At 42.0% G+C, this 23414-nt stretch overlaps 1 protein-coding gene across 1 annotated transcript; it reads right to left on the bottom strand.

The window, feature by feature from the left end:
- Positions 1-9319: 9319 nt before the first annotated feature.
- zc3h4 (zinc finger CCCH-type containing 4) lies at positions 9320-23084 on the bottom strand. Its single transcript, XM_020103978.2, has 14 exons — positions 22793-23084; positions 18323-18629; positions 18078-18185; positions 17687-17891; positions 17009-17163; positions 16453-16549; positions 16154-16284; positions 15950-16063; positions 15685-15796; positions 15347-15456; positions 14558-15018; positions 13988-14310; positions 13613-13861; positions 9320-13320 (listed from the first exon to the last, which is right to left on the bottom strand). The coding sequence occupies exons 1-14, from the start codon at positions 22870-22872 to the stop codon at positions 11624-11626; spliced, it is 4149 nt and encodes a 1382-aa protein (XP_019959537.2). The 5' UTR covers positions 22873-23084; the 3' UTR covers positions 9320-11623.
- Positions 23085-23414: the final 330 nt, after the last annotated feature.

The raw sequence follows: 23414 nt of genomic DNA, 5'->3' as shown, positions 1-23414 counted from the left end.
TGTGAGGTCTGCCAAAGCCATAGAAGCAGTTTGAAAGTGAAAAGAAGAGGTACATGCAAAGGTGGGAAGAAAAACTAGATACAAATTAGAAAAATGTCTGTATTCAAGGAAAAATAAGAAGGGATAGAAATACAGGAAGAGGGAAAAAGATTATTCTTTGAAAATATGGCACAATACTGATGCTAGGAACTGACGCTGGCAGCCAATCCTTCCTCTCTCATTGTAAGGTTATTATGCAACAGGCTCGCTCCGCCAGGTGGAATTAATCCGTTCCCATGACACTTGCAGTCTCATAGATTTCACAATAAAAGAGTCGAGATCAGGAAAAAGTGGTTGAGTCACTTCCCTAAAAGTTTAGTCACCTGCTGATGAAAACTTAGCTTCAAACTTAATGACTCTCCTGAATTGTCCCTGTGCAGCAATTAATTAACAAAGTAAATGACAATATTGCAGGGAAATAGTCAAATATTAGTAAAATATTAGAAGATATCTTATATTGGCACGAGACATTCTAGATGTTGGTGCTTCGGTGTTTACGTGTTATTTAGCTCACATTACATTGGCTTGCATTTAGTTTGAACTGTGGTCGATGGTTCCAGCAGAACTGAAGATTATGAAGATTTTCCTCTCTGTGCTGTTTCAGAATATATTTTAACTTATTTTAGGAGCAGTTTCATTGTCATTGTCCGAATGTGTCATCATCTGGATTATTGCTCTGAAGCTCTTAAAATAAATCCTAAAATTGTTGTTTTAACAAATCATCTTAGATGGTTTGACCTGAATAGTCCTAACACACATGGCCCAACATGGAGCCCGCAGTGGTTCCTGGTGAGCACGAGGTTATATTTCCACCTCCGAGCAGCAAAAGTCAGGATCAGTATACAACTGAGACACTGTGTGACCTCATCGCCAGGAATTCTGGGAATCTGTCAGTAAATGACCCTCCATGTGTTTCCATTTAGAGCTGTAGAGCCTCGGGCTGATCGACTGAAGGAAACGAGAGACGAAAAAGACCAAAGAGAAAATAAAGGAAGAAGGATGAGGAGAAAACAAGAACAAATCCAGGAAAGAAGAAGAGGAAAAATACTTTAAACAAGCCTGTTGGTCATGTTTTCAGGTTGAGTTTGGCCACAGAGATTCACAAACAACAGCAGCAAGAGAGAGAGAGAAGGAAGAAACAAGAAAAGAGGCTCATAAAGGGATGACCTCAGAGAGAAGAAGTGGTTTCCAGCTGTTTTCCTACATCTGAGGAACATTGAAGCATCTCTCTGTTAACTTTAATCCAACAGTAATCCCTCTGTCCAACAGCTGAATTAAAACTGACCTTCTATATGAGATCTAACTGTGAAATTCAAATGTTTTTTTATAATGGTTTGAATTGATGAAAATCTATTCAGCATTAGACAATGAATCCTACAACCTTTGGTGAGCCCCTGACTGTCCCTCTAGCGCCACCATCTGTGGTTTTGAGTCAAACATCTGAACAGCTATTGACCATAGACTATAGCTGCAGTATGGGTTTTAAACCCCACCTCCTCCATGTTAAGAGATGGGACATGGGCCAATCTAAAAAGGAAAAAGATAAGATGTCTTGGCAGGTGCGACTGAGTTGTGATTAAATATGTGTGTTATTGGAGGGACCTCGTTACCACGGCTCGACACAACGATTACTATGCTGAAATGATGTCATCATATCCAAGATATTTTGGCTTCATTTCTAGAATATGGGCGGAAGTTGAGACAAGGCTATCTTTATTTTAAGACCTTCATCAGTTTTTTTTTCACTGTTGGTTTCCATTTGTGCCACTTCAACAGCAAAACACTTTTTCATTTGTTGATATGGATAAAATTAGCCACGAAAACCATCTCAGCTTTGAGTTTTGACCCTTGAGGGAAAGTTGCAGTGGCTTAACTGCTACTGGGCTTCATTTTAGAGAGAAAGTGTAAATGCAGAGCAACTCCATGTTTTCCAGCAGCATTTTCCAGAGAGTGAACGGCACTGGAAAGCAAAACAATGAATGATGTAAGAGGGCCGAGGGCAAAATAACACAGGACATCGTAAATGTGTCAAAGTCAGTCCCAAATACGGAACAATTTACATAAACACTTCACGGAGGAACTGCAGAGTGCTATCACATACATGCATTCATATAAATTAATATGTGTTACACAAAGGTTATGCATACAACTTCTCTCTCTCACACACACACAAACACACTCAGAAATGCACATCAACTTATTTAACCCGTTCTCTCTCTCTCTCCCTCCCTCCCTGATCCAGGGCTGATCCTCCCACCTCTCTGGCCTCCTTCCGTTCCCACAATCCTCCCCTTCACTCCTCTCCACTCCTATATCGTCTCCCTGCATTTCCCCCCTCTCCCCTTCCTCAAGGCTCAGGGGTCATCCGGAGGGTCCCTGCCCGCCTGGAACAAACACACCAAAATAGACAATGGCAGAGAAAGAGGGGAAGGGAAGCGACAGGATGGACGCCCTTCTCATCTGACTCTCAGAAAGAATTAGAAGAAATATATTTCTGAAAACATTGAACTTTTCCTTCAACACTTGTGTTTTAGGGATCAAGGTCCGTTTGATTCATGTTAACATTGGGGATGGGGGCTATAGGGACTGTAGTATGGTTTACAGTGCAAACATATGTGTTTACATGTGTGCGTGTGATTGACGTTCTAGAGCTGGGAACCTGAATGGTTGAACACTAAGACAAACAAACATCCAATGCCTCGTTGATTCTGGAAAGCTTCCAGTTGGAGGTGTATTTGTGTGCATATGTGTGTGGTGGTGCTTGTTTTACCAAGTTTGAGAGTCCAAAAACTGGGAGCAACAGCTTCGTAGGGACTCACATGTGTGCGTGACATAGAGAATAAAATGTCTACATCTCTCAAACAACACACACGAGAGATGAGTCCAATGTCCTGTGCTTATGTTTACACCAGTGTGTGTGTGTGTGTGTGTGTGTGTGTGTGTTTGGGCACATGCCAGCCATGGTCAGTTTTAAATTTGTCCTGTGGTTTGGATCGGTCTGCTCCACAACAGGAAGTTAAGATGTTGATGTTGGCGTCTCTGGGAACAGAGGAAGACGATGCCTGACAGACAGATTCACCACCACATATCGTGTCGACGTCATTCAAAATCGTTCCCCACCGACTCTTCTGTGGGTGAGCGGAGTCTGAAGTAAGAATTAGATTCACATCTCCTCTTGTTTTATCCAGACATGCTATTACAAATGTTTTTACTAGGTTTGTATTCCTGCTGCTGACAAGTTAACTGGTGTTATTATCAGTGACCAGGTGATAAATCTTCAGGTCTTTGGAGTTTTTTTAAATGTCTCTTCTATCGTCATGGTGTGGGATGATCCAGCTGTTCCAGGCCATTCTGGTCTACGGGGATAGTCCGGCATTTATGTCATATTATTCCCACTGGAATTTACAAGCACTTGAGTGGGAATAAATATGTCATCAGTCTCAGTTGTAATCCTGAGTCAGTGATATGTGGAATTTCCAACAGATTTTCCAATAGATTTTTCAGCTGCACATTCAAGCTGCCAATCTCCTGTTCTACCAAATCCCAAAGATGCTCCTTTGGATTCACATCTGCTGACTGAGGAGGCCTCTGCAGTTCACTGAAGTCGTTGTTGTGTCCATGAAACCAGCTTGAGATGATGTTTAATTTGTGAGATGATGCATTATCCTGCTGAAACCATTAGAAGATGGTAAACTGTGGCTGTAGCAACATAACTTAGAAGATGGAATTCAAACCATAATTGATTGGTATTAAGGCTCAAGGCATGCAAAAAATCATCCCCCACAACCTCACACCACCAGCACGGTTACTTTTCTATCAGTTCCAGCCAGTCTGACCTCTGATATTAACAAGGCGTTTTCTCGCCACAGAATCTCCGCACACTGAGATCATATTTTGTCACCATCCTGATCTTTGATATGAACATCAAGTGAAGCTCCTGCACTGCTCCAACATGACAAGATGATTAGATAAATATGTATGTCTTTCTAATAACATGTATTAGAATCATTTCTAAACACGAATGCATAAATTCATTGCATTTGTAACAGATTACAGTATTTGGAATAAAAACGTAATGTGCTGCAGGCACAGCATGAACTTCAGCTCCACAAACTGATAAAACTTCAGAAAATACACTCACCACAGGTTCATAGACTGAGTTTACATAACCAAAGAACAACATCAGAGTAAAAACAAGCTACACAAGATTAATTATCAAAACCAAGTGATGCAACAACAGAAACAGAGAGAGAGCTGTCATGCACACGTTTACAGATTTTCTTAGAAGGTTTCTCAAGTTCACGGCCATTAAATTATAAAACTTGAATAAAGACATTAACTTTCAATTCAAGGATGATAATCATCGTACAGAGGAAACAGTTCGAGGTGGGTTGATTTTTTCTCAGCAGATAGACAGGCTGGCTGCAGCGGGACTGAGAATATAATGTTCCTCTTCCCCATGACAGGAAAGCACAGCATTGTTTTGTTTGTTCGCAAAGTGATTCATCAAGGAGGAGAAATGGGCTTGTCCCACTCTGACCAATGTGGAGCATGAGGAGAAGAACAGGAGGAGATATGGAAAGAATTTGTTTTGATGAATTAGACTGACCATCATTCCTCAAGAGAAGCACAAAAACCTGACCTGCAGTAACCTCCGCACACACAGAAAGTGTCTTTCCAAGCAGTATTGGCTTGATGGGAACATGGAACAGGAAGTAGGGTGTATGTGCCACGGTCTCATGGGAGCAGCAGATATGACAGTCCCATTCTTAGCATGACACAGTGGTGGGATAAACACTGTTATCCCTGGAGAGGATGGACACTATGTTCACCAGCTGGTCTCTAACTGTGTGGGTGTTTGAAATGTGAGCGCTTTGGCTGAAAGCAGCTGCCTGATGACAGCTATGAGAGTGAACCATAACCAAAGCTGTGGGCTTAAAAAAACAAACCAGTGAGTTAAAGACTCTATAAAGCTCTGAAGAGCTGGTGTGAACTAGAGAGTCAGGGAATAACTCTCTGAATTATAGTATCAGCAGAAGGAAGCGTCAACACAGAAATAACTAACAAGAGAGCTCAGTTTTTATTACTAGGATAGACTTTTACGCCTCTTCCACTAACAGGGAAGAGGCAGGGATTATGACATAATTTGGAGCCAGTCACTAGGGGGCGATCAAGACAGTTTGGCTTCACTTTTGGGGAGCCATGTTGTCCTTCTATATATACTGTCTATGGTTTTCATCACTAATTAGTGAGCTAACCTCAAAGCACACTAATAAAACTAACAATGAAATATCAGGAAACAAAAAGGCTTTGTGCTTTAATCTTATATCACTAGAGAAGTATAGTATGAAACAGCATCATCTTATAGTTCATGGTGTGTTTGTCCTGACAACGATGGAACACTGTTGTTGGTCAGTTGCACAGATTTGCATGTTGTGCAGTGCAGCAAGTGCAGCTTTACTTCATGGCTCTAACTCTTGGATGGTGTTTCATTTGACTGCAATTACACTACATGCTGGTTTGAAAGGACAAGACTGATCTGAGATGATATTTACTGTGAATGAAATGAGCGCGCGCGCGCGCACACACGCACGCACGCACACGCGCGCGCGCGCGCACACACGCACGCACGCACACGCGCGCGCGCGCGCGCACACACACACACACACACACACACACACACACACACACACACACACACACACACACACACACACACACTCCCAGTCCTTATGTGACGTCACAAATACTCAATTGTATAATGCAGATCTATACGAATACACACACACTAATGCAGCCATACATGTGATGTCACAAGTACTCAATTGTATGAAGTAGATCTGAACAAACGAACACACACACAACGCACACACACACACACACACACACGCACGTACGCACGCACGCACGCACGCACACACACCAAGCATGTGGCTGCCACAAAGGCCCCTTTCACATGTTGAGCAGATAAATACCAACACAGTGAGATAAGTTTGTTCATCTCAACCTCAGACTGCTGATCTATTCATCAGAAACTCTGCGGCTGAAGGTCGAGGTGAACATTGTCGAGTCTTTTCTCTATCAGTGTCCTGTGCAGTGAGAAAAAAATCATTCGTATACGGTGACGTGGGAAGTTCTGCGAAACTATGACATGACGCCCCAAGTTAGTCAAACTGAATATTCCGGATACTCTCACAAAATTGATTTGATGTAGTTTGAATGAACAGCTGGGTGGATACTGAACAGTGAAAGAAGGCAGAACAAGAAGCAGCTCAAGATCAGATCCAAAGAATTGAGAGTAAAAATCAATTTAAATAAAATAAATAGTAAATTTGCGCTCCATGAATAAGCTGCTTTTTTAGGTGCAGATCAGAAATATTGATCACTGACGCATCTGTTAAACTCAAGTTAAATATTTGTAATGATTTGCATGGTCGAATTTAAAAAGTCTTAATTTCCCCTGAAGAGAACAGCTGATTAACAGCTGACCCTGAGGTGTTTTTGCAGACAGACAGACAGATATGATGTCTGTCAAGATTTTCCTTGATTTTTCAGAGAATTTGACTCAGAAGTGGACATTTGAGGTTACCCCCAGAGACATGAACAAACGTCCTCCTGATATAACAACCAGTCATAACACGGTGATGGTGGCGTATGTGTTTTAAGTTTTATCTGTTAAAATGTCAGCTCCAGGACATACAGTTCCTACTCGTCTCCTTAAAAGGTAGATAAAACTGATTATAGACCTGAGACAGACAGAATATTGTGATATCGTGCAGCACAAAAGCAACATCAGGTGGAGTTTTCACCTACAAGTGGATTTTATCACAGCTGCCATTTCACAGGATTGGGAAGGTTTAATGCTTGACTTTCTACCAACATATAAAGACAATACGGAAATCAGAGGGAGGAATTTAACAGAGATTGTTATCTGGAGATGTTAGAACAAGCAACACTCAGACAGACAGATTGGAGGGTGTGGACGCTGGAGAATGAAAACTATCATAGGAAAAGAATGTGTCCTTAACAGACAAACTGAGCTGTTCAATGCCATTTAATTGTTTTTGAGTAAAGAAGGTATTAAATAGCTCTGACCAGCTCCCTGAGTATAATAAATGCCCAATAATTCTTTAACCCTGGTGTCCACCGCTATGTTTAGTGCAGCATGTGGGCATATTTAAGTATTATGTAATTTATTAAGCAGAGGTTTACCTGGTCTCAAACAAGCAGAGAGACAAAACACATTGATAGAATGGAGACTGACGTTCAGCCCAGTCATCAACACTGCCATTCACATACACAGCGTCCCCACAAGTACAGAAGCAGTACTGCAGCCAACATTCCGTCAATCTCCAAATCCCATCCAAAGTCTTCTCTAAGAGGATCAGATCTTCTATATATACACACTTACCACAGTTAGCTTCCAGAACAGGGAGCTAAGCAGATTACTGATTAAAGATGAGGTGAACACACAACTTGTCAGTGTTTCAGGGAGCTCCGCGAAAAAAACAGAGATGAAATGCTGAACAGGCCCAGTAAGACTTCTAAATCACTGCACCACATCATCATGTGATCTTGTGTGTTTATACATATATTCGTGTATTTTCAATATGACTTTTATTTATGACAATTATTTGGGCAAAAACTCTCAAGAATACATTATAAAGAAAAATCTGCTCAAAGTTACAATGAAAACAAATTAAATGCCACTTCTGTTTATTATGCTTTGGCACTATACAAATACAGTTGAATTGAATTTTAAACAGTTTATTGTGTCATACTTGTTTAATTTGTTTAAGTACAGAATCCTGCATGTCTGGCTCTTTTGTTTTGCAATCACTGTGAAACTGTGACACACATGGTTGCACGGTTCAGGAATCCACCTGGCTCAATTACAGGCGTCTCCAGGATTTGTGTTAGTGTGTCTCAGACAACGACTGTGAGACGGAAAATGATTCATACAAAAACCCAGCCTGCTGATCAGTTCACCTCAGCTTTTGTCACTCTACAGATCACCTGACTAATCGTATATTTGTGTGTCTACACTACATGAATGCATCAGCACCCTCAAACAAATTCTACATTCAACAGGTTTAAGTGTGTTTCATATTACTGTGGTGGTTCTTAAATAAACATCAGTTAATGTTCAGTTTAACGTCCGGTGCAGCTCGAGGTGCTGGTTTGAGCATCTCATATATGACTGCTGTCTTTATCTGATTATCTGACAGCTGTTCATCTACACTCTGATGAATACTAAATATGCATCACCACTGAATACTCAATGAGTTTTCATTACCTTGGCGGTCTGCAATGTCTCTAAATATTAACCCCACTGAGCATCTTTGGATCTTTTACTCAGAACTCGCTTCAGCAATCTTTATCTTCGGCCACAGTCGTGCACAAACCATCCGATATCTTTTTCAAAACCACAACAGCTTTTGAAGGCCAAAAGAGGGACAACATGCAGATAGATACGTGTACCCAGCAAACTGGCAGCTCACCATGTGTGTGTGTGTGTGTGTGTGTGTGTGTGTGTGTGATAGGAAACCTTTGAGTTACTGGATGAATGATGCGTCTTCTTGGAGCCAGTGTTGCAGGATGGGAGGGGAACAGGAAGTGACTCACTGCAGGATCGAAGCGAACAAGGAAACAGGCTGGGTGCTGATCCAAATCCACCGAGGCGGAGCCAAGAGCCGCGCAGCACCAATCACTGGAGTCCTAAAGTTAGAAAGGAACAATGTCAGTCAAATAAAGGGATTTTAGGGCTCTGGGTGAAAGGGCGTTTTTAAATAATTCTCGTTTTAACAGGGAAGCAGAAAGACCGGGCAAAATAAAAAAAATATATTAAAACAAAGGCAACAAAGGTCATTTCAGTGACCACAGCCTGAACCTTCCTGATTTACAAAACCCCACCCATCTGGTTCTCTAAGAAGCTTAAAATCATAGCTTAAAATCCACATTTTGAGGTAGACTTGTATACAGATAACTAAAAAAATATATTTTAGCCTTTTAGATGACATGTATTTATCATTAACAGGTCCTAAAAGAAAAATAACATAAAAACAACTACATTTATAGCCACACTAGCATCAACCAGAGACTATAAGTAAAGATGGATGGCATAACAGCTCCATAACTGAAGCCAAAGTGTATCAATCACCCCGTAGTGGCGGGCTGCAGTAAAGGTCTTAAACCAACTTCCCTAAAGGTTGTGTTTATCAAGCTTTCATATCATGTCAGATATAAACTGGTCAAATGAAATTGAGGCAAAGACAGTGGCTGAAAGCATAATTATAACTGGTTGATCATGTATCAACTTTATTTAAATACTTTGACAACCTCACCTACAGTGTACAGTTAGAAAACTCCACTCCTCCAAAGACAGGATACTGGTCAAATTTACATTGCAAGAAAAAAAAGAACATGAATTTACAAAACAACAAAGCAATAAAAGATCAAATCAACAATAACTTTCACACTAGCTGACACTGAGCCGCTAAGAGGCTTTTTGATGAGCCTGGGAGGAAAGAGACAATTGTGAATATTTTGCTAGTTTGAGTCTTTATACACAAAACCAAATAAAAAAATTTCTCCTCTCTTCACACTGTGGCAGGTTGCCTGCATCCCACTGAGGTGAGTGGTACTTTCATATTCCTGATATATAAAATGATTCAGTTCAAAAACGACAAGTGAGGAAGTATATTTACCCAAGTATATAAAAAATAAATTAAAATGATCAACATTTATACACAAGACAGTCGACGACAATCCTGACAGCTGTTGCACAATCTTTTCCTTCAAGAAGACCAAATCTTCTTAATGCTCCGCTACAGTGACTTGATTTTCAGACAAGCCTGACAATGAAGTCTCTGGCTCACCAGACAAAACATGTAACTTAACCTCACCCTGATTCAGATGCTGCACTCACGTCTGACTTAAACGGTTTATGGTATAAGGCAGAAACTAGTCAGGGAAGTTCAGGAGATTGAATCACTTATCCTAACTTTGAACATTTCCACCATGAAGCGTGCACTTCTACTGTAAGTCTGAGAGAAAACATGTTCAGTTGTGTTAAATGTTCAGACTGACAGAAGAGGGAGCACCTGCAGATTAATGCAAGATTCATGCATTCATTGGATTTTAGGTCCAACTCTAGTTCATGATTTCACATTGTCACTAACCACTAGAGCCAAAATCTTGTAAATTGATGCTGAAATGCTGCAATTTTTTTCAATCATCAGAAATCTACAGCATGTCCTGTGGGATTTCTTTCCATTCCTAACAAAAAGTTAAAAATGAAATGATTTTTATAATTAGTGAATCAAAGTGTCCTATTCTGATCAGTGTGAAACACATAAAGGCTCTGTAATTACAGGTGGAGCAAATATCTTTTCAGCAGAGAGAAAAAATAAAACAGAAAATTGTTTAATGTCCCTACACCATCAATGAAGACATGGCGAACCATCAGCCAGCAAATATGGAGGGGCAGGATGATGTGGATGTCTGTAGTCTGAGAAGCAAAATTGAATATCCATGTCCGCTACCTTAAAGCCACAGAAACGTATATTTATAAACCGCATACTCTTCGATTTCACTGATAAAATACGAAAAGTAAATGAAGGTGGAGGGGAGGGACAACAGTGATGTAGTGGTGCAGGGAGGCAGTACTGAAAGGTCACAGGTCACTTCCTATAAACAGCAACGTTGCTTGTTTTGGGGTAAGAGCTAAATACCTGATATGAAACCGTGTTAGACAGCTGGAGGAGATACAGACATTAAAAATATTAATACAACCCTCAGAGGACATAAACCGACAAAGAAGTAGAAAAATAAATACTAAAAAAAATCAAGCAGAATATAGATTTGAGTTTAAGTATTTAGTAGCAAGTGTTTCTGCAGAAAATGTGACTTGATGAATCATACTGACAAAATATAAGCTTCTGTTTGACAACAGTCTCTAAAAGGAATAAAGAGGACAGTAAATGCAAAGTCAGTGATGTAGCGAAAACAATATGTTTCAGCAACAGGACTTGAGGAGTTGCCTCAGTGCTGTTTTTTGTAACAACTAAACAGAAATTACCAATAATCTGAGAAGAAAACTGAAACCTATGTTTCTTCAGTTGCCAGGAGCACTGCCGACTTCAACTGCCCAATATACAGTTCAGTATATCAAACAGTTCATAGATTAGATTTGCAAAAAATGAAGCAGAACTGAAATGGAAAGGGAATAATGAAATGAATATAAATGTGTTTTTGCTGCTGTCTGAATAACTATTTTCATTAAGCATTGAGATGAATACATTTATTTAAACATCAATAACTTTGTTTAAAATAGAGATTTAGAGATTCATTTTTAAACCCCTCCCAAAACCCGAGTCTTTTATAGAATCTGATTCAGCACATGTCTGTGTGTACATGAAACATGATGAATAACATCCGTTTGTTCGACATTTGTCAACCAGTCTTACAGACAGATGCCTCAGTGCGCTTTTCTCTTCTTTTCACTAATCTGCTCAGTGTCAAAAGCGTTAAAAGAGGCCAAGAGCCAACCAAGTGATGCTTTTGTGGTTCCAGAATCAAAAGGTCACTGGCAGAACGGTGAGGCTGTGGGGTCAAAGCCTTTGAAAACGTCTTTCAGTGAGGCGTTGTCCTGCTCTGTGGCCGCCTGGTCAGGCTGCGCTGGGCTGTTACCTCCGAAGGGGCTGCCAGTCCCACCACCAGGCTTTGTTGCCTGTTTCACTACGCCAAATAGAGAGGACACTGGTAGGTTGTGGACGCCTGCAGGCCCCTGGTCTGCAGAAGCTCCAGGAACACCCTGACCTCCAATTGCAGCAGCCCCTGCTGCAGTGGGCGCTCCCTGGGATGTGGAGTTAGGCGAGGGTGCGGGCTTTGGCCGGGGCCTATTATAACTATTGTATCTGTCTGTCCCTTGTTCTCCACTTTTCTCTGGCTCTGGTTGGTCCAACGCAGACTTACGAACAAATAGGGGCTCCTTGGACTTGGGTTTAGCCGTTGTGGTGTCACTGAGTTTGGACTCTGTGCTGGCTGAGTTGGGAGAGTTGTTAGAGCCACTGCTAGTACCAGGGCTGCCTGGTTTGTTAGTCCTTGGGTCATAAAGACTGATGTTGCTCAGCACATTGGCTCCCCCTGGTGCCCCAGTCCCCACACCGCGCCCTGCCCCACCTGACGTAAGCAGCCTTGGATCATAGGGGGCAATGGTAGGAGGAGGTGAGCTAGATTTTGTTGCTGGAGTTGTAGATGAGACAGGAGCAGGTGTGGGTTCTGACGGCTGCTTCAGTGCTGACTTCTGGGGCTGGAGGCGCGGGTCTATCAGGCCCTTACGAGCCACACGGGGGTCAGCGGGCTTTTCTGCAGGGGCAAGAGGCATGATGGGGGTTGGACTCATTATTGACATAGGGGCAGAAGAGGTGGGTAAGAGAGGAGGGGAGGAGTTCTGCGATGGGCTGGAGTTGACCGTTTTCAAGATGCGAGACAGGAGCTCAAAGTCCGGGATGGAGGAGGTGGAGGAGGAGGGAGCAGGTGGGTCCGAGGAGGGAGGAGACTGTACAGGAGGAGGCTGTGATTGAGGAAGTGACGTGTGGAGCTGCTGCTGAGCACGGGACAGACGGGGGTCCAGAGATGACACAGGAGGGATGCCTGGTGGAAGAGGCAGGAGGTCCTGCTTGGGGATAGGGAGAGGAAGGAGATCTTCAGGTGACCAAGTGATGGTTTTAGCAAAAGCTGGCATGTGGAGAACAACATCCTTCTTGATGTGGCTGAACTGCTGTAGTTGAGAGCGCGGATCCCTTAGAGCCATGCCCATGAGTGGATCTAGAGGAATTGGTACTGGCTTGTCCCGTAGAACCCGCTCTGTCTCCTCCTCTTCCACTGCTGGGGTTGTAAGTGGCGGGGGCTTGTAGACCAGAGGAGGTTCTTGTTTAGTGGTTGGAGGTGAGTGGGATGTGGATCCAGTTGAGGCAGCGACAGCCAGTCGAGCTAACCTGGGGTCTGCAGGTGGTCCGGTGGAAGATGTTGTGGGCACTGAGTGGGAGGAGTCAGAGGAAGACTCGGCAGTGCGCGCCAAGCGTGGGTCCCGGAACAAGCGAGGGTCTGCTGGGCGAGGCGGAGGGTGGGCAGGGGAGGCCTTCTGCAGGCGGGGGTCACTTGGGGGGCAGTCAGATTTTTGAGGAGCCTGGGTCTGCTGACGGAGTGTCTTCAAGATTGAGGTCACACTACTACCACCATCCTCATCCTCACTGGAGTACCAGTTCCCTGAGTCACCTAGAAAGGACCGACAGACATGTTTGTATTGGAGTTAACTGTGATAGTTAACTAAATAACACTTTCCAGCAGATACTACTGATTATCATTGAAGAAATCTTTAAAGGCATCATACAACTTTCCTGAAGACTAAATACAGCGTCTTACCCTTGAAAGACAGATTATCATTGTTATGATTATGTGAAATTTTAAGAGAAATCACAAAGCATTAAGGGAAAAGATGACAACTCACTGTTACAAAGGAATAACAGATATATTTCACACAGAGGTGGTGCAGATGATTTTTCTCTACCTTCAGCGTCTCTACTCTTCTCTGCCCCTCCCTCTGCCATTCTGCGAGCTCTTTCCTCTTCTTCCTGTTGCTTCTGTTGGATCCTCATAAAAAGGACACGTTGTGCTGGAGGCAGGAAGTCAGGAACAGAAATCCCTCCCTGATTGGCTGATGTTCCATTAGCAGAGCCGTCTTGACTACTTGACTGGTTCCCAAATTTCCCTGCTCCTCCTCTCTCATCTATGCCAGCAAAACCCTGAAAGTTGTCACCTAAAAAGGAACAGCCAATGTATGTATTAGCAGAAATAAAGTATCTTTGCTGCCATCACCTGAAAAATATTCAATAACATTCAAAATAATTACTCTTGAAGTAATTAATAACTATGAATTACACACCTTCGGGAACCACTCCCTCCATTGTCCTACCCTCCTGCTGATTGAGGAAGTTATGGTAGAAGTTTCCTCCACCCTGAGGTGGACCTGGGGGCATGGGACCGCCAAATGGAGGACCTTCACCAGATGGAAATCCCCCCATCATGGGCGGTCCGCCAGGGCCCATGTTGGGGGGCCCTTGGTTCATCCCGAGGTTCGGGCCCATGTTCTGCATGTCAGGGGACATCATGCCTGGCGGGGGAGGAAAGCAGATTGGGGTGGTACCAGGGGCCCCTTGAGGTCCAGGTGCTGTGGTCTGACCCTGGCTGCCACTGGGAGTCTGGCTCCTGATATAAGAGGGAGAATTTGGAATCAGGTATAATAACATTTGTTTATTTTCCACAGCTGAATGAACAGTTCTTGGGTCTGATAGGGTTGTAGTCTCTGCTGTTATTATATATGTAGGGTATATTGTAGGGTCTGTGTTCTGTCTGTCTAGTCAGGGTCTATAATTACAAATAACATAATAATAATACCCTTGAATAAAGGTAAGTAATACAACAGTTTATTAATGTTTAGTTTTTAATCTCTTACCTGACAGCCAGTTTCTGAGCCAGCTGTCCTGTCGGCTGAACTTTAATCTCAAACAATGAGGGGATTTTCTTCCCTGCACCACCTCCCCCTCCAGGACAGGGAGGTGGGGGGCCCATGTGGGGCGGAGGGATGTTAGGATTTATGGGCATGCCTTGGAAAGGATTTCCATCAGGGCCAAGGACAGGGGGACCAGCACAGGGATTCGGCATAGGGACAGGCCCTGGTCCCGGTACTGGTCCTGGGGGTCCTTGGTTAGGTCCAGGAAGACCCCCAAAGTCTCCTGGTGGTGGCCCAACAAAATCCCCAGGCCCTGTGTTTGTGTCTATAGGAACGGGCCGAGGAGGGGTGGGGAGGAGGCCCACTCCAGGAGGGGGTTTGGGGAGAGGATTGATTCCCTGCTTCTTGAGTTCCTCCACCTCCTTCTCATCCTCAGCTCCTGCTTCGGCATCCTCTGCCAGCATCTGGAAAAGAAGGTTGCAAAGAATCCACTGATAAATGTATCTGAACTGTTTCTAAAGGTATTTAAGGAAAAGTATTTATGAAAATGTTTCTGCTTGAGAAATAACTTTGTTAATTGTATAAACACAAAAGCTGTATTCGTTGTACTTTAGACCACTGAATAACTTGAACAAATAAACTCTTTGGTTTCTCGTTGTTTGGGTGTATTTAAAAAATCTTTTGTATTTTTTCATTTGTTTGAAAGTTGAGGGTCTAGATAAAGACAAGAAACCAAAGCATGTTATATGACATGTGTGGTATGCACCTTAACAATAAGGCCCTGGATCTTACCTTGTTAAGCAGCTCCTGAGTGTCGTCACTGAGGGCATCATGTGAAAACATACACTCGTCGCCATTGACACAGTTACCTGTGGTGTGGAACAACTTACAGGGGAATTCACGTAGGACGGGAGTCAAGGAGTGATACTCGCAAAAATATTCAGCCAAACCTATCATGCTTTAAATAAGGTGAAATCTGAATAATGTAACTTGAGTCTGGTAAAAACAAATAGCCAGTTTTACTATTTATCTACCTCTATTCAGAGACAATTTTCATTTGACAGAACACATAAGCACTCAACAATTTACCCAGAATTTCCTTGTGCTAATAGTCTCTCAGTGAAGGATATCATGCATGTAAGGGCAGTGGTCAGCTCGAGCGCAGAATCCAGTAATGTAGAACTTGCACAGCTCCTTCTTCTTAGGCAGTTCTATGTCATGGCTGAAGTTGCAGTGGTCCCCCTGATGGTTAAAAAATAACATGATTACATCTGTTTGTCCCGGGGTACAAAATTTGAAGACACACCTAGAGACCAGAAGGTTAAAAAAAACAACAATATTTTAGATATTTTGTCCCTTATTAAGTCAAAATAGCAAACATGTATCTGTTCTTACCCAGGTACATCTCCCCTCAATGTAGTACTTGCAGATGGCCTTTCCTTTCTTATCCTGGTGTTTGTCATTCAGATTCCTCCTTCCTAGTCCAGGACCATCACCTCCACATCCATCCTACAATACACAAACCAACACGTCCATGCCATCTGTTTCTGATTCAATATCTAGTCAACTTGGGCTGAATAACAACTATAGAAACCTTACCCCATTGTCCATGTCATTGTCGTCATCATTCCCCATGTCACCTCTTCCTCTCCCTCTGTTTCGACCTTTTCCTCCTCTGATCATTCCCCGTCCTCCTTTACCTCTGCCTCGCCCACGGCCTCCTTTACCTCCTGGTACAGAAAGTCAGAGTAAGTGAATTGTTTTTAGGGAAAAACTGAAATTTAACACTATCAGATACAGGTTTGTAAGACACCCTATGCATCATTATTACAGCCGAAGAAGATGGATGAAAAACCACACACACAAAAACCTGGAAACCCACGAAGGCCGGAACTCACCTCTGCCTCTGTCTTTGGACTTCTTGTATGGATTGAATTCTTTTGAGTAGTCATCATAGTCGTCATCCCCCATGTTGTCATAGTCATCGTCTCCATACTGTAAGGACAGTTCAAAGGTGTCACTGATTTGATTCATGATATAAAGATTTATTTTTTAAATTCCAAATCATTTAAGCAAGACTTAAGGCTCTGTGAAACTGCGGAAGCTGGTATATAAAGTTGGTGAAAACTATTTAGATCTATCCTTTGCCAATAGAAAAAATGTTATTCTTTCTGTTTGGTTTGCTTTGGGAAATTAGAACACAGAAATAATACTGGGAGACACCCCAAACTATTTGACCTATGATTGCATTAATAGGACAATATTCACTTTTCTTATAATCACCACCAGCAGGTTTTTTTCCAGAACTGAACAGTGAGTATCTGTTGACTTCTGATTACATGTGAAATATATTTTAGCAACTGTGTAAATAAACAAAACACAGCAACAACTTGTTCCCAGGGTTGTGACCAAAGTAAATAAACAATGAGTGTCATTCTGAGTTCAACACCTCACCTCCATCTCTTCTCCATAGCCATCTCCGTCATCATTGTCTCCTCCCATCTTTCCACCTCGTCCTCCTCTTCCTCTGCTGCCGCCTCCTCCTCTACCCCTCCTTCCTCCCCTCATTCCTCCACGACCTCTCAGGCTTTTCATACGACCTCTGCCCCCTGCAGAGACACACAGACAAAGAGAGGAATGAAGCGAGAGTGAGCTACGGAGGCACAAAAGACAGTCAGTAATGTATCTATGGAATTTGGATTGAAAGTTTTAGCAAATAAGCTCCATTATCTGACAACAGAGCGAATTCAGGTTAAAGGCAAGCACGTGGTGATGTCTACATCACTAAGCTTTTGTCACATTGTGGCACAAACCTTGTTTACTTTCCTGAAGGTCAATGAAAACCTAGTAAAAACTTTTCTTAAAAATATTAAATACTTCCAGTATAAGGTTACACATATTATATGGTCAGATTTTTATAAATGTAGTCTACAAAACAAAAGTGGACATCATCACATCTGGTCTAAGATGTCGTGTAAGGTCTGAGGTCTTCTAGTTGTATCAGTTGTGTTCAGAGTCAGTGAGGACTGGATCAAATCCCATCAGAGCAAATATTTAGCATACAGCTTAATCTGTGGCACGACATGTCTATTTTTAAATTCCAAAAGTTAAACCAGAAAATCATGCACCCACCTCGTCCGCCGCGGCCACCTCCTCCCTCCTTAGCCTTGCGGTACTGGTTGAGTTCCTTTGTGAAGTCGTCATAGTCTTCTTCCACCATTTCCTCTTCTTCCTCTCCCTCATAGTTTTCTTCTTCATAGTCATCGTAGCCTCCATAGCTCTGCTTGTCCATCTTCATGTAGCTGCCCTTCTTTGAGCCACCGTAGCCTCCATGAGACTTGAGAAAGTTAAACATATTAGGTGATTTTACTTTCCACAAAAAGAATAATTGAATATTGAAAAATCTAGACTGTTGAAATACTTTTCTACCTTTGAAATATCATTTTATCTGATGTAGAAAACTGGCTGTAAAATTGGCATGATTTTAATGTTAGTATGGACAATGCTTGCTCTTTTGACTTACAGAAGGGGGATACTGGGGACTGTACTCTCTGTACTTCCTCTTCTCACTGGGACTGTAGTCCGAGTCCTCACTGTAGTCCGAGTGGTCATCATCAGAGGATGCATGACGCTGAAAGACAGAGAGCGAACCGCAGAGATACTGAGTGAATGTAAGCGACACAAAGGTTCATATTTCATAGATAAAACAGGTACATGTGGAAACTGGATTGAGAATTATTTTTGTTCTGTGGATCTGCCAGTTCTCACTTTGTGTTTGGACTTGCGCTTCTTCTTAGACCTCCTCTTCTCCCTTTCTCGCTCCCTCTCTTTCTTCCTCTTCCGCTTGCGACGGTGCGATCTCTCTTCATCAGACTCGCTACTGGCTTGGTGCTCCTTACTTTGCCGAGGCTTCTCCACGACCCCTTCCCCTCCTGCCTCACCTCCTCCGCCGGCTTCATCACCCCCATCTCTGCCTCCTCCTGCTGCTGCAGATGCACCTCCACCCACATCCTCCTCCTCAATTTCTCCCCCATCATCTTCCAGCTCACCTTCCTCCAGTTCTCCATCCTCTGGCCTGCATATGAAAAGAACGCACATGGAGAGATATTATACATCTCATCTTTTCATTGGCTGTAGCCGACTCTACCAGCCTATGAATTTTTAGGACTTCATTTTTAATGTAGTAAATGTAAAACATGAAAGAAACCAGGAGGAAATAAAATCCACATTTTGTGATTTGTTTTCAGAGGTCATGGATAAAACGGTAGGAAAACGAGAACAGAGGGTTGGTACAGATCGCAGAAACTCAACATCATCAAGTCTACTGTCTATCGCTGAATAATTTACACAGCATTTCAATCAAGTTTTGTGAGTTAAACAAGCGTTTATAAATGTTTAAATAAGGTTTCACAAAATGAATAAAAAAACATCTTAATATTTTATAGCGGGCTGGTTCCCTGAGGTATAATACAAGTAATAATGCATTACACAGGTTGGAAATATTATAACAGCAAGACAAATAATGTGAAATAATAGCTGATAATGTTCATGGTAAAAAAATTGGTTAATAGGAAACCTGTGATAAATAATGTATTTCCTTGTGATACATTTTATTTTCTGTGGACATTTCTGATAATAAACCTTTCTACAGGGATGTGTATTGAAGACACATATTGTCTAGTGAACAAAAACAAACCCCATTGTGGTGATATTTTAAACTTCAGCCTAGCCTACATACCTGAATGTCAGCCAAACAAGCTGCCACACAATAAGTCAATACATCCAATGGCAAGTCAAAATACACAACAAATGTGCACGTGCCACTGCTTCATGTTCATTTAATGCAAACTAGAAAATGTAAGATTGTGTTTAACACACAGCAAAATGGTTTGAATATATAACCCATCCTGTAAAAAAAGGGCTAAGTAAGTGTGGATAATGCATGTATGCACACACCCCAAAATACCCACGGCCGATTGGATCCCAATTCTATGACATTGCGTGATGGACGGAAAATGTACTTCTGATGTCCTGGGACAGTGGTCAACTGATCCTGCCATGAAGCAGTTTGACCAAACCATGAGATCCTGTTTGATATGAATCACATGATGAAGGCCTGCTGCAGCAAGTGGGGGCTGCAGGAAGTTGTTGGTAGGGTTTGGGGTGAGGTTTTAAAAAGCTCCAGGTACCAAAAGTACAGAGTTTTCCAGAACTTTCCAGGATGAAAACTGTACGATTTATGGCACAAGCTAGAACAGGAGTTAACTTTTTGTAAAAATGAAGTCACAAAGTATTAATCACTCTGTATTTAGGTCCTGGCTTCTGCCACAAAGGACCACACCCAAAGCAGGCTCATGTCTGAAGAAAATTGCAAAAGCCAAGGAGAGAGACCAGGGTGACGTGAACATGACACAACACAGGTGGTTTGTACAGTCAACTGGCTTTGATGATGTATGTCAGCTGCACTGTATGTGTACACTGCACGACACCACATCCTCAGCATGCTAGCTTCCTCTGGGTAGAGCAAAAATAATCAGCCTTAATAATCTGTTTAGCAGATGAGCCTCAAACTTTTTCAAGATCAATTCAGAAAGAAGTAACCACTGCATTTAGTCATGTGCTCATTTCATTACTGGAACACATAAATGAAAACTGATGCAAGTAAACAACTTTGTGTTTTCTGTCAGAAAATAAGACTTCAAGTCAAATCATTCAAAGCTGTTAACTTAAAAATGTATTTGTCTTCATCTAGAACTACAACATACACTAAAAATATCAAGGACCTGCTTCACAAGAAAGTTATCTGGAAAACCTTGCTGAGTAAAGATCTTATTTAATCAGTAACTCAAGCTCAGAAGGAGAACTGGTTTTACAGAGCTAAGTTATCCAGATATTCCGTTTTTAGAACAGGCTCCTATGTTATCATTATTGTTATTTTAAAAACTTAAGTTGCTCCCCATATAAAATCCTGTTATCTGCTGTTTGATACAGATACATTCCAGACAACTCCATTTGATTTTGCTCTAGAACAAAAGCCAAAATAACGTTCCACATTACTTTTAGCATCTTTCTTATGTGCAAAGTAGTATAAAAAAATATACAAATATATCCAGATACAACTTGTATCAATACCAACAACCTCAGCGCTTTTCCTCAAAATGATTTAACACGATTAAATAAGTCTGTCAACATTTGACCTCCTCTAACAGGTTCTTTATTCTGCACCAGCAGTCACCTTTAAATCCAAAGACCACACACAGGTGAATCATCCCAACAGTCAAATCACTTTATCTCACTATTGGCATGTGATACAAAGCAGCTTTCTCTTTAAGACCTATGGGACACAAGGAATACTCTCCTGCCCCCCTGTATCTCATTGCGAAGGGATTTGGTTATATTATGAAAGCTAGTTGTGGTGAATAGGGGGCAGCTGGGATTCACTATGGGAGGAACTTGATGGGCTCTGGCCTGTCAAGATACTAAATACACATCAGCTGCTGCCAACAATGTGCCAGTTTAGAGAAAACTTAAAATGCACACTAACACTGTCTAGAAATTAACAAGTCGGTTCAGTGTGAATGTGACAGTCCATAAAGTCTACACACATAAATCTTGGCCTAACAGACTTGCAGAGAGGAATCATTGTTACAACCTTGATGGGTTTTTGATTAATGATCACATTCAAGACAAAAACCAAAGAACTGCTGGAAACTAAGTGCAACACAGGTCTGTGCAGTATCTGCCATCCATGTACACTTTGTTAAACCAGTTAACATTTCATTAACACTACTCAATACTATAAAATCTTGGAGAACACCATACTAACAGACAACTGTGGGAAGATCTGACAGTTCAACACAGCACAAGATTATTTTCATCAACAGAATATGACTGAATCAAAGGATTTACCATGCATTATGGTACATTATTAACTTAGTGGAAGAATCCATAGCTTCATTAATTCTGTAAGCAAAAGGGCCGTGATTAAAATGGGGAATACTTACTGTGACAGGTTTTCTCCACACTCAAAAAACTTTTTATCCCTAACCTTTAAAGGACACTAGTGGGGTCTGTGGGGCTTGGGGGTCAACTGGATAACACACTGGGTTTGCCAACTGGGGACACTGTGGAAAAATGGAACTTTGTGTTTGACTTGAAACACTTCTGGGATGCTTTGCAGACGTTTTGCACTTTTGGGGACTTTTGTGGATGTTTGGGACGAGTCAGTGAGGGAACGAATGGAAATAAAAGTGATATATTAGACAAATGAGCAACAAACAACAAAAACGCGTTAAGACGATTATCGAATGAGATTCTCCAGACAATAAAACTGGTTAATCGGCATCTCTAGAAAGTTAAATATTCCTAAATTAGGCAACATTTAAGAGTTTACATGAAGAAACTATCAATGTAAAAGCATTCAGCAGCGAAACAACTTTCAGTACGATTATTATTAACGTAAAAAGACTGCGAATACAAATTTCAAGTGCGTAGACAACGTTGAGCCAAGTTATTTCGCAACAGCGTCACAGTTTACAGCAAATTACCGAATGGATTCTAACGTAAAGCTAATTTTCATGACCCACACTGGTCTGATGCCGTTACACACGCTGTATTTATTTCGACGATGCGTTGAGTGGAAACGCGGATGATTAGCAAATTACTATTCACAAAATCATTAGCCATTAGCTTAGCCACCCACACTCTGTTGCCAACAGTAGCACTAGCTAACGTGCTAATGTTGCTAGGTTAGCCTGAGAGTAGGCCCGCATTAGCAATAAAAACAACCGCTTGTATTCGTTGCACCTGCGGGACTTTCGTAACCGTCACCGCACAAAAACACGCGTGAATCAACGCTAATTGAGTCGATGGATCTTTTAAATGTGGGCAAGTTTTCAACCGATGCTTTCTACTCGATGAAGTGAAGAATGGCGGCGAAGTGGTCGGCGGTTTCACTCGCGTCTTTTTGTCTCTTGTCACGTTGTCTTGAGTCAATTGACCGTGGATTGTGGACACGTACTAAGAACACGGGGAATAACGTTATCCCAGGTGCTATGTGGCCTCCCAGTTGGCGTTGTCGTGTCAACATGGCGTTCTTTACCTCTGTACTCGTTTTCCAGAAAACGTGGATTTAATCCCTCTGACAGAAAAAAAGGAAAAAGAAACTCCGGGCTTTTTGTGTAAAAGCACAGGACAAATAAATAATTTCATTTCAATATGATTGTAGAATTACTCGACCTTTCGTCAGTCAGGAGACTGTTGTGTTCGTGGTTGGTAGTTGGGGAGTTTGGATGCACAGTCATGCTTTCCACAGCCATTTCCTCTAGCTACATTGAGGTGCAAAAAATTACAACTCGACACTTGAAATCACTGGCTTATGCGTCACTTCACTAGGATCTACTTGATTTTGATTTCAGGAAGAGTTTCAGTTCATTGTAGGCAATTCTCCACTACAGTTGTCATAGAAATATGATGAAAGTGAGTCCTGACGCTCTCCGTCCTACTGTAGCGATGTGAAATGACGACTGGTGAACGTAAAATGGCCGCCAGTCTTGTCCAAGGAGAAAGGGGGCGTGTTTCTCCGAGGATGACGTCAGAACGAATACGTGTGTGCGTCTCACGGAAATTACCGAATGTGAGATTCGACGGGTATCAACAAGCCCCCGAGTTTGACTCGCAGGTGCCTCACAGACGTTTTCCTTAATTGCAGTTTTATTTGTTATAGACTTTATATAATACACTGATCTAACTCAGATACGATTTTATGTCAAATAATATTTGTTGTTGGGCATGAGGTCTTTTCTATGCAAAAAGGTAGAGGCATGTGTAAAATGCAACTAGGTTGTTAATAATCATAGGA

Source organism: Paralichthys olivaceus, chromosome 11 (assembly GCF_024713975.1).
Source record: "Paralichthys olivaceus isolate ysfri-2021 chromosome 11, ASM2471397v2, whole genome shotgun sequence".
In the NCBI taxonomy this organism is placed as follows: Eukaryota; Metazoa; Chordata; class Actinopteri; order Pleuronectiformes; family Paralichthyidae; genus Paralichthys; species Paralichthys olivaceus.
This window is presented reverse-complemented; position numbering and strand designations above follow the sequence as displayed.

Excerpts from the sequence above, each read along its gene's own strand:
- zc3h4 (XM_020103978.2), bottom strand. The coding sequence starts at position 22,872 with ATGGCTGTGGAAAGCATGACTGTGCATCCAAACTCCCCAACTACCAAC. Across the intron at positions 16,550-17,008 it reads GCTATGGAGAAGAGATGGAG|TATGGAGACGATGACTATGA; the intron begins GTGAGGTGTTGA and ends CTGTCCTTACAG. Across the intron at positions 13,862-13,987 it reads GGAGGGAGTGGTTCCCGAAG|GTGACAACTTTCAGGGTTTT; the intron begins GTGTGTAATTCA and ends GTTCCTTTTTAG.